The 15,909-nt window shown below is 38.8% G+C and overlaps 1 protein-coding gene across 2 annotated transcripts in view; it reads left to right on the top strand.

The window, feature by feature from the left end:
* Positions 1-15,909, top strand: part of Gucy1a1 (guanylate cyclase 1 soluble subunit alpha 1) — a 55,005-nt gene that overhangs the window by 30,754 nt on the left and 8,342 nt on the right. For both annotated transcript variants that reach the window (XM_034500507.2, XM_076932575.1), the window contains exons 3-7: positions 2,372-2,433; positions 5,472-5,530; positions 7,325-8,034; positions 10,155-10,640; positions 14,294-14,437. In XM_034500507.2, the coding sequence (XP_034356398.1) occupies positions 2,372-2,433; positions 5,472-5,530; positions 7,325-8,034; positions 10,155-10,640; positions 14,294-14,437 (1,461 nt within the window). The remainder of the gene's footprint in view (positions 1-2,371; positions 2,434-5,471; positions 5,531-7,324; positions 8,035-10,154; positions 10,641-14,293; positions 14,438-15,909) is intronic.

Below are 15,909 nucleotides of genomic sequence, written 5' to 3'. Positions count from 1 at the left end.
AAAGCCTGTGTATTTTATTTGAACCTACATCTTTTCAAAACAATGACTGTCGCCTGACTTTTCCTAGCAAACTGTGAAAACAAAAAAGCTCTAATAACCCCAGGTAGGCTATGATGACAAAGCAAATAAATATTAGTATTCCATCTAAGCACAGCTTCAGTAACTGATGAGTTTATTTTCAAGACTATGGGTATATGGGTAGCACAAAACAGCTGCATCATCCTAAACACAATGTGAGTGATGACTTCACAAAGCTGGGGAAAAAAAGGAGTCTCATCCTTAATTAATCTAACTCTTATTGACTCCTGCATCCTACAAGATAAAGCACAATTGTGGGACAGCAGAAAATAGTGGCTGGAATCTTAGAGGAAGGACTCTCTATCCTGTCCTAGTTTCTGCTGTTAGGGAGTCTTTGCAACCTCTATAGCATAACAATAGACTTGGTTATCAGTGCACCGTATTGTTTTATTCCATTGCTATATCTATGGTGTCTCAGTGTAGCAACCTCTCCTCAGCAATGGCTGATGGTCATGCCAGATTCTGGTCTTGTCTGCCCTAGAAGAAGCCACCCACTACGACACTGTTATAAGACAAAGTTAAATCCCCACAATGGTTCACTACAGTAAACTACTCATCCTTCCCTAAGAGATCTGCAGTTTTATTTAAAGGAAAATGAGTCTGATCTGAGTGGAAAATCTGGAAAAACATCTGTTCCATCACCTCCAGCAACGCTGGAAAACGTATCAATTTTACTCTTCTCCAACTTACTCTGCCAATGCGTATTAGGAGCAAGAACCTAACAAAGTTGATCTGGAGACCATGGGAAGGGCTAAAAATACAAGTTTTTTTTTTCCTTACAAGCAAAAAATACCCCTGGGGACTTAAATGGAAAGCAACAGAAATATATGTCCCATTAGCACCACACAGGAAAATGGACAAATTCCCTAGTGATAGGACTGGTTATATTTTCTTTTTACAGCCCATTGACAGTTCTGACCAGGAATTGATAGAGATGAGCAAAATGAAATGTTCCTTTATGGACCTTTCACTCAGCTGTTCTTTCAGGCTTTTTGCTGTCATCAAGTCAACAGGGTCTGCTTCAGATCTTACCTTCTGGACTCAACTACCACTTTCTCTTCATCCTGTCACAGATGTGGCCCCTTCTCCATTCCTAAACCATCAAAAAAAAATATGTGTTCCTCACTATACATTTAAATTCTCTTTTAATTTCTTTTTAGTGATTGCATTTTCATTGAATAAATTTTGTAGTATCTTTTAAGCTTGATTTATATATTTAGAATTCAAAGCCCTTTTCAAAAAAGCTCTCTTCTTCTTCTTCTTCTTCTTCTTCTTCTTCTTCTTCTTCTTCTTCTTCTTCTTCTTCTTCTTCTTCTTCTTCTTCTTCTTCTTCTTCTTCTTCTTCACATTGCCTTCTGTGACTAGTGGAAACTCTATGAGAGATATAAATAGATTAAGGCAAAAGGAATTTCCCAACTTGGATTAAATCCAGAAAGTTCTTGACTTTCCTCTGTGTAAACTGAAATTACAACTCGATGATCATATGCGCATGCATAGACATGTGCGATTTTCATCCAGGATCCAAAACTGAACACTTCTCATCAATGCTTTTACTTTTTTATCAAAGAGAAACAAAGATACATTAAAATATATCAGTAGATAGTCAAAAAGCACATATTAGGTGGAGGGGAATTGTTTATGTGTGTCTTTCAAGAAAGAAAATCTCATAAACACTCAGAAATCAAAGAGTGGAAGGACCTACATTTGGTAGGGATAATAAGTTCAAAAATGGGAATTACCATAAATCAGTCAAGCCTAAGACTCTTGAAATACACAATTCCGGTGACAGATTAGTTTTCAGGGTTAAAGGGGAATCAGTAGAGATAACTGCAGACTCTTAGACTAGAGTAAGAGAAATGGGAGTAGAGTGTGTGGGAAGGGCACTGTACACTTGGGTAAGTGGTGGAGGAGATATTATCTAGGAAGGGAAAAAGATGGGCTCTGCAATGAAAGTATTGGGTATATGTATAAAACTTCCTGGTCCAAAGGAAGTGACGACATGGATTCTTGCATTAGAGAAGACCTGATATTAAGAGCTGACATCTTCTGTCTGGGTTCAGACTAAGCTTGATTCTCTGTGAGACTTATGGCCAAAAGCAAGGCCCAGGGACCCCTATACCACCAACAAAAAAATAGTCTGAGCTTATTGGTTCTTCCCAGGATTGAAAAACACTTCAGAAAGAAGTCTCAGTTCCCAACATAGCAAATCCACGGCACGCACCATCAAGTATAAGTTTGCACTCCTTTTAAGACATCTTGAGGAAATGTTGCAAATATATCTTTTTATTTTCAGTTTGAGCGACTGAATCTTGCACTTCAGAGAACATTGGCAAAACATAAAATAAAAGAAAACAGGTAAGCCATACTACTTTAGTTGTATAAACCCTCATTCCACAAATATTGTTTAAAAATAATAAATTCTTACTGAATATATTAATATCTACTAGATTTTTGTTATATATCGAAAACTGAAGTAAGTGTTAGCTAGTACAAACTTGAGAACAAATATACTTTTAGAGCTTTCAGAAGAGAAGGAAATTAGAATTGGGCTTTTGTTTTGTTTTGTTTTGTTTTAAATCGGGTTTGTATGGTTGGCTTTTAAAATAAAGCTGGTCACGTGCTTCTGGCAGATAAATTGACTATCCCTGTTCTAAGTATTCAACTTGTGAATCATAGAGTAAATACTGAGTTCACATTTGCAGAGTAGAACTTGGGAGTTTTGCAAACCAACACCATGGTGGATACAATCTATAAACACTTGCCTCTCTTCCCTATAATCTTGTAGTCCACCCTATGGCCAATCAGAGCTGAATTTTCCTGCTGAGTAACTGCTGTTAGACTTTATGCAGGCACCTCAGCTGAGCCAAGAAAGGGTCATGAATGGCCTAGAAGAGTGTGAATCTGTCTCTGACAGAAGCTTTCTTTACTGGACTGAGCTGACAAGCATCCCAGGCACCTCTGACTCTAATTCCCAGGCAGGCTGATAAGATAGCTTCAAGTCAATCAAGTGGTGCTACTGGGGCTGTCTGTCGCTCAAGTCCTTGGCAGCCAGTGCACTTGAAATTTATTCTCAGGCCTTTGGTCTCTGAGCACAATTCCTGCTGCTGGATAGAGATCTGTTTTCTGTGGTGCATCCTTTAAAAGAACCCTCAAAAGTAAAATTCACAACAATTATTTCCGTTGGAAATCTTAAGGAAAACAGATGCTGACACTGGTCCATGATGCTGACTGTTGACCAGTAGATTTTTCCTCGTCCCTGCTCCTGTGTGAAGTGGCTCTGCTTTGTTCTTGGGCATCCTCTGAGTACTTTTCTCACTCATTTGAATGTTGGTGCCTTACCTTATTGTTTGTTTATTGTCATTGGTCTGCCAGCAGATGAACACATCTTAACCTTGTTTCATGCAGCTTATTTCTGGAACTTGCAATCAAACAAAATACAAATAATGGGTTAAGCAGTGCACTGTCCTTGAATGAGGGATGAGAGCCCAATTCTTATCTGTATAGTCACTGTGACCTTGCCTGCTGCTCGGGGAAGTGTTGCGGCAACTCTCTCCCTCCCTCCCTCTCTCTGTCTGTCTCTGTCATTCTCTCGTTCTCTCTCTTCCACTGTGTGGACAAAATCATAACGTGGTGTGATGTGTAGGGGTGGAGGGAGAGAGAGAGAGAGAGAGAGAGAGAGAGAGAGAGAGAGAGAGAGAGAGAGATGGGTTTGCTGGCCACTCGCAAGTCTTTCTGCCTGCTGTGTTTGCTAAAGAAAGGAGTATTTAGTTTACACTTCACTGTGTGCTTTTCAGAATGACAAAGCTCTGTTCTGCTCTCATCTGATGGTATCAATGTCAGAAAATGGCAGTATTAGAGCAAGGAGCCCTGCTCTCATTTTTTAGAAAAATAAATCTGTTTAAATGATAAAAGAAAGAAAGAAAGAAAGAAAGAAAGAAAGAAAGAAAGAAAGAAAGAAAGAGAAAGAAAGAAAGAGAGAAAGAAAGAAAAATAAGAGTTTGGTACTGTGATGAATTACCTAATAAAGGGTTGTGGCTCTCCATATCCAAATTGAGTATAATGTTATATTATAATTTTTAGTACATTTAGAAAAAATATTTCTACCTAGTACTCTACATGCTTACAAATATCATATTTCTATGCAACAAAGTGGTTTTATGGCCAATTTTCCTTCTCAAAACTATCTCCTTCTAAAACTTCTTAAATTATACTATGTTTTATTAAAATGCTATTTAAAACAGATGAAGTATACCTGCACTTAAACTTGGCTCTCAGCTAATGGCAAGTTGAACCTTGCAATTAAATAGTGCTTTTTATACTCTTAAAGTGGTAGAACAGTTTGGCAAATCTTGCCAGAATCAGTCACTATAATGATAAGGTTTCAAAAAGCAAATAGGCAGACATGAATGGCAAAGCCCTGTATTTGATGTATGAAGATGTTGACATTCTATATTCCTGACCATCAGTGGTCATGAAAAAAATGTGGTTCGCAAACACACAAAAAAGGTCAAAAATGTAAATTAATCAATTGGGAGCTACAGAAAAAAAAGGAAAAAAAAAAAAAAAAAAAAAAAGAAGATGCTGACATTAGCCTTTATCTCCAAAAACTAAACTAAACTAAACTAAACTAAACTAAACTAAACTAAAAATAAAATAAACTAAAATCTAAGGGGAAACCATATGGCTTGTTTTTTTTTTTTTTAGTTAATCACATGGTACATAAAATAAATGACACCATTTTAAATTTTCTCAACTGTTAAAAAAGTTTCACAGTTGAAATTTTTCAGCCTTCTATTGATCCTTATATACATGCTACTATTCTTTTAAGCTTCCATGTTCTAGAATGTGATGATTGATGAAAAAAATTGATTTGTAACTAGTTTGTGTATGAGCTCAGGCATAAAATTTGGGAGACTAAGGTCTGAAATAAAAATAATAAAGACTCCCAATTTCAACAGTGAGATCCATTGTAGGTAGATTTTTATCTCATTTAGATGATTGTCCTTGAGAATGTAACATCTTCTCTTTATTCTGGTGCTAGGAGTGGAGCTCAGGCCCTCCACATGGCAGGCAGTGCGTCTGGCATTTCACCTTGTCCTGCCATCATCTTCTGGACCATTGCCTACTCCTGGCTGCGTACCTGAGTAGACTCTCTTTCACAAGGACAAATGCACCCCAAAGGCAAATATGCTTCATGAGGAATTAGGAGACACTCTATGCTGTGTATATACTGGGGTTATCCCAACAGTGGTTGTTTAGGTCATTGCTTGTATCTTATATAGCAAGTCAAGATTTGCTTCTGGAAAAGAATTCTCACATATCATTATCTATATGTTGTATATGATCTGAATTTTCAAAACTCATTTTAATTTAAGGTATTTAATTATTCCCAGGAAATCTTCAGAAAAAGAAGACCTTGAAAAAATAATTGCAGAAGAAGCAATTGCATCAGGTAATAAATAAAACTGTCTGAGTACAAGAAATCAGGAAGTGCACCATATCCCTGAATAACTAATATTTCTCTCAACATGTTTGTATTTGTTTGTGAGTGACTCCCAGGGTAAAGTCTATGAACTCAGTGTGTGTTAATGCAGAGTGAGCTTTTCTATACAACAAGTTGTTTTGTGGCCTCAAACATTACCCCTTTCCTGCTGTTTATTTGCTGAGAGTTAGATAAGCCTGGGTGGGAAGCTAATTCCCAGAGTTTCAAATTCACAGACTTTGGTTTTAAACCAAACTATGTCTTTTTCATTTGCATATAAAAATTCTCCTCAATAAAGTAAATTAAAGAGTATTTTTAAAAGCTGGAATCAATCATGGGCAAATAGTCTGCCAGAGTTCTCACATTAATAATTTGCCTCAGGGGAAAGATAGATAGTGATCGCTCCTGAGCCTTTTTCAGAGTATGGGCATGAAAACCAAGAGGTTACAGGCTAGGAAAAGTAGTATTTTTAAGAAATATTGTGATAAGAATGGCTACTTTACATTGAACCATACTTGGGAGACAGACACTCTTCTAAGAATAATTACCATACATCACAATATTCCTCAATGAGTATATATTTATCATTTTACAAAGGAGAAAAAATATATGAAACATCTCTGCAACAGAAAGAGACCATAACAGAAAACCACAACCAGTCAAAGTATGAAGTTGTGGAGCACAGTCCCAATGGTCACATTGTAGAAGAGGGGTAGAAAGACCAGATGAGCCAAAGGACCAGGGAGTTGATGTAAGATTGCATCTCCTACTAATATAAGAAGTTGCACCCATAAGGTCTCAACAACGTGACTGTCCAAAAGTGAGCTGATACAGGACAACACCTATGGGCAGGCCAAACTGGATGGAGAAAAGCCCACAAGGCTCAAGCTTAAACAAAGAACTATAAGCACCTAGGAAATCCTCAGTTTAGCAGAAATAGTCTTCCTGGGAGAAGAACACACCAATTCATCATCCAGTACCAAATGGTCATCCCTGAAAACATGTATACAAGTAATATAATATTTATATTTAGAAATATATATGAATATACAGATGCATATATATATTAAGAACAATTAATGAAAAAGAAGGCTAATAAATTTGAAAGAGATCAAGGAGGGGTATATGGGTGGAGCTAGAAGAAGGAAAGGGAAGAGAAATGATGCAATCATATTACAATCACAAAGGAAATAATAGAAAATATAGTGCCCAGAGTATGGAGACAAGCAGGAAGTGTAAGAAGAAGATGCCAAAGGTGAATGATATAATTCATGGAAATAATCGTTCAGGGTACATCAAATAATCAAAACTCATCATGAAATCATCTCCAGACATAACTGAATTTCATGTCTTAAATTAACATCAGTTGGGACGCTTACATTGAAGTGTATACTCTGACCCCTGTGGGGAGAGTACGCGTCAAGAAGAGGCACATTGTGTGGCTAAGAGAGAGATAGGCTTCCTCTGAAGAGGACTTAACCTTGGAACTCTAGTTGTTTTATACTTGTGAGAGAGAAAATATCGTACATTCCACTTAACTACTCATTCTTGGTTCACCATAAACCATTTGTGGATTGGTAATCAGAGTTACCAGAATTCTAAAAGCAAACCTCTGTTGGAAAGCTGAGTGTGCGCACATTAGATTTCAGTTAGAACTCTGAAAATCGTAAAGGAAGTCAATCACAAATCAAGGGCGGTTGCATGTGGAAGCAACCAGTCACCCTCTTCCAAGTTGATACATTCGACTGTGCTGTGTGCTTGCAGGTGTCCCAGTGGAGGCGCTCAAAGACTCTCTGGGTGAGGAGCTGTTCAAGATCTGTTATGAGGAAGATGAGCACATTCTGGGCGTGGTTGGCGGCACCCTGAAGGACTTTCTAAACAGCTTCAGCACGCTCCTGAAGCAGAGCAGCCACTGCCAAGAGGCGGAGAGGCGGGGACGACTGGAAGATGCCTCCATCTTATGCCTGGACAAGGACCAGGACTTTCTAAATGTTTACTACTTCTTTCCGAAGAGAACCACAGCCCTGCTTCTCCCCGGTATCATTAAAGCGGCTGCTCGCATACTGTACGAAAGCCACGTGGAAGTGTCCCTGATGCCTCCCTGCTTCCGAAATGACTGTACCGAGTTTGTGAACCAGCCCTATTTGCTCTACTCTGTCCACGTGAAGAGCACCAAGCCTTCTCTCTCCCCAGGCAAGCCCCAATCCTCCCTAGTGATCCCTGCCTCGCTCTTCTGCAAGACTTTCCCGTTCCACTTCATGCTGGACCGAGACCTGGCCATCCTGCAGCTGGGTAATGGCATCAGAAGGCTGGTGAACAAGAGGGACTTCCAAGGGAAGCCCAACTTTGAAGAGTTCTTTGAAATTCTAACGCCCAGAATCAACCAGACATTTAGCGGCATCATGACAATGTTGAATATGCAATTTGTCATACGGGTGAGGAGATGGGATAACTCGGTGAAGAAGTCGTCAAGGGTAAGGAAAATGTAACGTGGACTCAAAATAAAACCAGTTGTTTCATATTTAATGGAAAGAAATCGAGAGACAAATGAGCACACACCATTTGGCTAACACATCTGTCTAAAATTATAGAAATGATATTAACAAGTGAACTTTTTTCCTATGTACATTTTTCTTACATGCTTCATTGATTACAAATATTTATTGAATGCAGTTTGCCTCTTTAAATTGCAGTGGTGAGGTGGGCATGCACTTTTTATCAATAGAATGCTTGCCTGGCCTGCATGAGGGCCAGTTCCAGGTAAATGACACTCTATCTCAAAACAAGGTGCAGAGCAAGATGGCTCAGTGAGGAAAATGCTTGTCACCAAACCTGGGATGAGTTCAGTCCCTGGAAGTGCAGGGTGGAAGAAAGCACAGTTTCTACAAGTTGTTTCTAGACCTCCTCATGTACTACACTACAGCCTGTGAATGCCCTCACACACACATATACATAAACATAAAGACATTATAGATAAGCGAAGAAGTGTGAAATCAAAATAGAGAGCTTTATAACCAAGCTAGAAGTCTTCACATAAAAATCTCCTTTTGATTATTATCAAATAGGTCACTGGCTTTGAGTAATAAAAGAAATTGTTTTATAAGAACAAAGCTGTGTGCTGTAAGTAGTGAGTAGATGGATTTTAATCAATATATAAATACATGGAAGAATAACTAACTTAATGAATTGCTACGGAATGTGTGTGGAAGAAAGGGCATGTTTTCATGGTGAAGAATGTAGACAACTACTTCATCTCAGGAATGAAAGCGTACTAACTCCGTGATGATGCCATTCATATACATAGAAAAGGAGTGAGCTTAGGAAAATAAGCCCCCCTATGCGCTGACTGTTCCTCAAAATGAAAAGAGCTCTACCAAAAAGTATATTTAGTTATTTTTTAAATGATGTACACTATAGCAAAATACAATGGAAGTGGTGTGCATGTGTGTATGCACACATGTTTATAGCAACAGAATCAATTCCCTACAACTGCTTTTGTCACTGAAGGACAGAATTTGGTTCCCCATCCTTGCTCTTGGACATTGGTCTGTCTCTGTGATTTAGAGGCTATGGCTTATTCCTCTGAGTGTTTATGCTTGGTTTAATGTTTGCAGTCTCTCTTTGATGAATACGTACACTGAGTGGTTATACTTGATTTTATTTGTTCAGTCTCCCATTGCAGAGCGCTTGGATTGCTTGGACTCTGATATACTGCAAACACATGCATATATACTTCTCCATATGTTGTAGATACGTGAATTGTGTGGTCCAAGACCTTTTCTTTAAGCATTACCTCTTGCAAGGCCCTCTAGGTACATTTGTGTCTGTTCATTGGCTTATACTTTTCCTTACCGTTTTGAAAAACGGTCTTTGTTAAAAGCAGAAGGCAAACTTGAAACACAGACATGGTCTCTTCTGTAAGACCCAGCTATCTTAGGCCAAAATCCCTGGAGAAATAATCACATCTAAAATAAGTTTCCCTATCAGTCTAAGAGAAAGAAAAAAGAAGAGAAAAGTTTGGATACATATTTGGAGACATTTTAATTCCTATGCTTGCCAGATGGAACAAGCAACTCATGGGGGAAGAGAAGCATGTTAAAATAGAAGACCAAAAAAAAAAAAAAAAAAAAAAAAAAGGAGGAAGAAACCACAGTGAGAAAAGACAGAGTGAGTGAGTGGTAGAGAAGGGCAGGCTGAATGCAAACCAGGTTTTTATAAGCATCATTAGGTGGGAGCAGCAGATTAACTATCCGAGCGTTTGAGAAGAAGCTGGCAGCAACAGCATCCGTGTGCTGCTTCGCCAGGCCTTATAGCAAGACATACTTCTTGCTGCTCAGAGCAGCTCATAATTTCTGTGTAGTATATCCTAAAATAATTCTTCAAATGTCTGCAAAAATTTCAAAACTAAGACCAAACTAGAAGTGATTAAAAAGTCTATTCTTCTATAGCTAGTTGGAAACAAAATAGATTATCTCAGTATCAACTTATAATATCAGACAAAAAGATTACCCCCTGTATCCACTCCCTCTCCAGTTTCAGAAAGGATTGGGGAACGTGACTAACCCACTGTGACAGGCTTTCCTTTCCTTTGCAGGTTATGGATCTCAAAGGCCAAATGATCTACATCGTTGAATCCAGTGCCATCCTGTTCTTAGGGTCGCCGTGTGTGGACAGGTTGGAAGATTTCACAGGACGAGGCCTCTATCTGTCCGACATTCCGATTCATAATGCCCTGAGGGATGTTGTCTTGATAGGGGAGCAGGCCCGGGCTCAAGATGGCCTCAAGAAGAGGTTGGGGAAGCTGAAGGCAACCCTGGAGCATGCCCATCAAGCCTTGGAGGAGGAGAAGAAGAAGACGGTGGATCTTCTGTGCTCTATCTTTCCCTCTGAGGTTGCTCAGCAGCTGTGGCAAGGACAAATTGTACAAGCCAAGAAGTTCAACGAGGTCACCATGCTCTTCTCAGACATCGTAGGGTTCACTGCCATCTGCTCACAATGTTCACCTCTGCAGGTCATCACAATGCTAAACGCTCTCTACACTCGTTTTGACCAGCAGTGTGGAGAGCTGGATGTCTACAAGGTAGGGGAGGTTGAAAAACAGTTTAGCAGGCAGAAGTCACCTTGGAAAGGGCCAGCACCTGAGTGAACTCCAGTGCTGATGAGTAGCTCTCTGCATTTGGGTCACACAGGCTATATCTGGGGTCAGACATTGTGCATTAATTATGTGGGTGTTCTCCAGCTGGAAATAGCTCCCTACGAACTAATTGTTCCCCGGGAGGACTACCACATTGTCTTCTAAAAATGAGCATGGAATGAAGCAAGATTAGGGTGAATGGGTGGTTCTTATAGTGAAAAGGTAGAGATTAGAGATCCGTGGACCAGCTACTTAACTGTGGAAACTGAGATAAATAAGAACTAATTAAAGATATGATTCACAGAGGGGAACTTTATCCTTTGTTTCTTTAGTTTTAAAGATACAAAAGGTTTATACAAACTCTCCCAAAATAGACTAATTCAACACACAGTTTACGTGATACTTTTCATAGGCAGTTAGCAGGAAATCAAATTCAGCTACTTAAGACATTTAGTCGTCTTCATCAAAGGCAGATATACTCAAATTAAAGAGCCCCGCCTTCAGATCCTGTCCTCTCCTTTTCTTACTTTGTGAACAGAGCAAATGATTTCCCAATTGTAAAAGAGGAAAATCAATAGCTCCCTCCAGAGCCATGAATAATGTACCGAGTCTCATAATCTTTGTGAGCTGAACCTTCATAAAGAATTTTGTAGATGCTAAGTTTTGTGGCTCAGGACCCAGGATTTTTGAAGGGGTGTCAGAGAACACCTAGGAGTCTGTCTAGAAACTGAGGATCAGACAAAACAAGTGTATCCTGGATGCCAAATATGTCATTTCTTTAAAAATGATATTAGAAAAGGGAAACAACTGAAATTTTCAGTTCTCCCTGTTCTGCTCAATTAAAAGATTTTGTTGACTTACACTGCTTTGCCTCATTTTAGACAGTAGCAGTAAGAACAAAACATCCATCTCCCTCTGACTGAAGTCATCTATTTAGCTTATCACAGTAGTTGGTTACTCCAGAGTTCAGTCCAACATAAAGGATATTAACAGCTGGGAAGAAGCATATACAGTTTATGGGAATAGGCAGACCCTGCTTTATTTCTGTAGAGATACTAGAAGCCCTTGCCCTGTAAAATTTCTTACAGGAAATCTGAAGGAGTTTTGACTTTCTCTTGAGGGAGGATGAGGAAGAGGCCCTTGTATAATTACAGATAAAATAATTGGCACCAGTTCAGTTACATTTGTTGGTCTCTTGTGGAATTTACTGTTGATGTCTAGCTATGTTCTCCGTGGAGAACGGCTGCTTTCTCAGAATAGAGAGAAACAAGTCTTTTTTTTTTTTTCCATCACAAAGACTGCTGTGAGTGCCAAAGAAGTACTTGTCACCCCCTGCTTTTCGTTGCACTGGTTCTATCAAGGACTCCTAAACTGTATCCCCTCCCAGAGGGAGCCTGGTCACAGAGTTGCTTGGCTAACTGGCTGCAGATGGAGCCAGCTAGCACTCCACCAACCACAGTTTCCTAGCCCTCATGTCTACTGTCTCATTTCCAATTCTGCATGAAAATAGCTGAAAATAGCTTCTGATAAACAAGAGGGGTCCCGTTTTCAAAGATTTTAAAGAATTCTTTCAGAGGTTCATACATTGTATTTAGATCATACTCGTTTTCCTCCCCGAACCTCTCCAGCCTTTCTACTCACCTAATTTCATGTCCTTTGTCTCTTTGTTAAAACGCACCAAGTTCAGTCTGGGTTGGCCAACTACTCCTAGGCACAGAGCCTCCCATGGAGTGTGCTCCGTACATCAGGTGTCACATCATTACTGAAAGCTAACTTCCCCTCTTCCAGCAAGCAGTACTCAAATGCCAAAAGCTCCTTCCAGCTAAGGCTAAAACTTCACCCCTTCCTCTTTTCCTCCATGCTGGGATTTTTGTCTGGGTAGAGTCTTCACAAGACATGTGCACGCTATTCAAATAGACATAAAATATGATGGCAGCAGAGGGAATAGGCACCTAATCTGCAGTACAAGTAGGAAGAATTCCTTCGAAATGTTTTGTTAAAACACTTATGATAAATTTTGCATTAGGATAACTGTTTCTTATGAACCCATTGCTGAAGAACAGCAAGGTGTTGCTTGTTGGTGCATTACTGGGTTCGGGTGATGAAGCTAACTCAATGGATGTACTCAGAGGCGTTACATCCTAGTGTGATGGTTAAGAATGTACGGCTATATATAGCATTCCAGTTAATGGAATGTTTGGGAGGAAAGAAAGCTGATTACAGAGTAGAAGAATTACAGATACTAAAAAAATCATAGTTCTGCACAAGGTTTAAAACAGACATTTCTAATAATGTGATGTCTTAAGGACACAAGTGATAAGCGAACAGGTATCTGCTGTCTGTTCTAGGCAGATGATGAGTAACAGAGAGTGCACTTAGTATGTTTGAATGATACCAGAACGTCAGTGACCTGAGCAAGAGATGCAATGAGAAGATAGAAGTTAAGAACAACTCTAGAGGCATCCAAGGACTGTAGCTGTTCCATCAATAGTGGAAATTATCTGAAATTACCATAATGTTTGTTCCTCCTTCCTTTTGTTTTCTTTTTACTTTCATAATTCATAATGGACTTTAGATGAGGATAACATAAGAAATTAAACTACTTGAACTACAAGAATTATACATGTATTTAATTTGATAAATCAACACTTAGCTCTCTGAAGGCACTCAGGGATACAAAGTTGCTTGTAGAATTAACAATCAAGATGACAGTAAGCATAGTTCAAATTTACATAGTAGCTTCTTTTTTAATATCTTTGTGAACACTGTTGCTTTAATTCCCCAGCTGACAATGTGGCTTCTATCCGTCCTTTGTGGTTAATATCATTTATGCCCTTAATAATTACTAAAACCCCCAGAAATCCTACAGAAAAGTTCTATTTCTCTTGCTTTTATTGCTAGGAGTGGCTTAGTTTTACATCATACATTTTCATCACATTCATATGACATTGTTGGAGGGTGAATTCATACAAAATGCAGTTTTGTATGAATGAGAAATTCATTCTGTATGAATATGTGATGGGAAACTGATCTCACTATCAAAACTTACTAGAAATTCAAACTATAGGCTGGCGAACTGTCTGTGCTATCGGGAGCACTTCCTGTTCTTTCAAGGGACATGAATTCAGTTCTGAGTACACACATTGGGCATCTCACCACTGCTTGTAACTCAAGTTCCAAGGAACCCAATGCCTCCTTCTGGCACCTGTAGGCACCCACACATACATGAGTTACAAACACATATACACATAATAAAATATGAAATAATGAATAAAAATAAAATCTAAAAGAAAGCCAAATCCATTTGTTTATATAAAAGTCATTTTATATAGATTTTTTTGTTGTTGTAGTAGTAAGTGTACAATAGACACCATCTGATTATCTGATAGTGTTTTTGCCGACTGTGATGTCTTTCAGTTCACTACCCTAAAGTCAGGGGTTAGCACCTTGCGTATTTTGTGAAATGAAAAGTTCCTTCTGACACTCTCACTTACCCAGCTTCTCCATGGAGCCTGAGCAATCAGGTTTCTACTGTATAAGTCTGTTGTCTGTCTTCTTCCAAACTTTTATTTATAAGCGACAAATTATGTTATGTCTAGGTGGAGACCATCGGGGATGCATATTGTGTGGCAGGGGGATTGCACAGAGAGAGTGACACCCATGCTGTCCAGATTGCACTGATGGCCCTGAAGATGATGGAGCTCTCCAATGAGGTCATGTCTCCCCACGGAGAACCTATCAAGGTAAAGCAATGACTAGTTGAACACTAGCTGGTTGTCAAAAATCTGGTGCATTGATCAGGGTTTTGTTTTAAAGATACACTTCTTCTTAAACTTGTTTAGACAGGGAAAAATTTATCATAGGCTGTTACATGGTCTTACAAGATACTTTAGATGTATAAAAATGCCACGTATGTAAAGCCCATTTACACGTTGTGTTTTCAAAAACAGTTACTAAAGATCTACGGCTGACCCCTGTTTTACCTATGTCCTGGAAGCATATGCCAGAGCTACATCACTGTAGCTGTAGTAAAAAAAAAAAAAAAAAAAAAAAAAAAACATCATGTGCAGAAAGTTGCTTTGTATATTGGTTGCGGCAAATTGAGCCAGGAGGATGGAAATTCTGCATCACCACTGTTGCAGGATGTAAGACTGGTAAATATGACATGCTCTCTACCTAGCATGTCATAGAATATCATAAAGCTCCCTCAAGAGTACTCATATTTAGAAACACAAAGGACAGTCTCCATGGAAAGCGATCATCCAAAGCCCATGCATGTGTATAGCATTCACCCAACTTAATGGATCTAAAAAATGCCAGACAATTTAGAAAATAAAGTATTTGTTTTCAGCAGTAGCAGATGATATCCCCTAAGGATACTGAGTATCAAATGGCTATTCCAATTCTGTAGAGGTTCATGAAAATGTACAGATTGGGTATGGTTAATTTCATTGCCTGGTATTTTTTTATTTGCAGGTTTCTTACAATGAGGTTTTAATTTAAAAAAATTATAAACTAAAAAATATTGACTTGGAACCAACAGTTCTCTCTAGGCATGTGACATTATAAGCAATACCTCAGACATGTGAGGTATTGATTTAATAGAATTTTATGGATTATAGGAGTTGTCTTATAGTAAAGTTACTACTTAATCTTACAGAACACTTTTCACTTGATTATTTTTCAGCAGTGAGCCCTTAAAGTAACACAGAATTCTATACATTCAACTTTTCAATATCCAGTTTTAAGAAAGACAAAAAAAAATTAAAAAGAAAGCTATAGTAAAGACAGGTTCAGCATTGGCCTTCTGTAACTTTAGAAAAAGCCATGTGTCTAAGCCTCCACAATATTTTCCAATTCAGCTGTGAGCTTGTTCATATACTGCTGTGTCACACACTTCCCAACATTTACTAGTAGAAATCCATAGTCACTTATTGTGTACTGCTTTTGTGCATCATGAGTTTAAATAAGTGAGAAGGTTTCCAAGTCGACCAAGTAGATGAGGGCGTATGGAAAAGTTGGAGTTGTACTGAATAAATAGGAGGATCCATTCTAAATAGCAGCTTTACTTGCCTTGTCTTGTACCAACTGCTATTGTCTTCTCCCATGCTATCTGCTCCAGCATGGTGGGATGAGAGCAGTCATACTCTTCCCAAGGTGGCTAACATCCCAGTGAACAACTGGAAGCTGCTGCATGGCCTTTTCTGACTTAAGC

Source organism: Arvicanthis niloticus, chromosome 4, assembly GCF_011762505.2.
Source record: "Arvicanthis niloticus isolate mArvNil1 chromosome 4, mArvNil1.pat.X, whole genome shotgun sequence".
Taxonomy (NCBI): Eukaryota; Metazoa; Chordata; class Mammalia; order Rodentia; family Muridae; genus Arvicanthis; species Arvicanthis niloticus.
The sequence above is the reverse complement of the archived record's forward strand: the minus strand, read 5'-3'. Positions and strand labels throughout refer to the sequence as shown.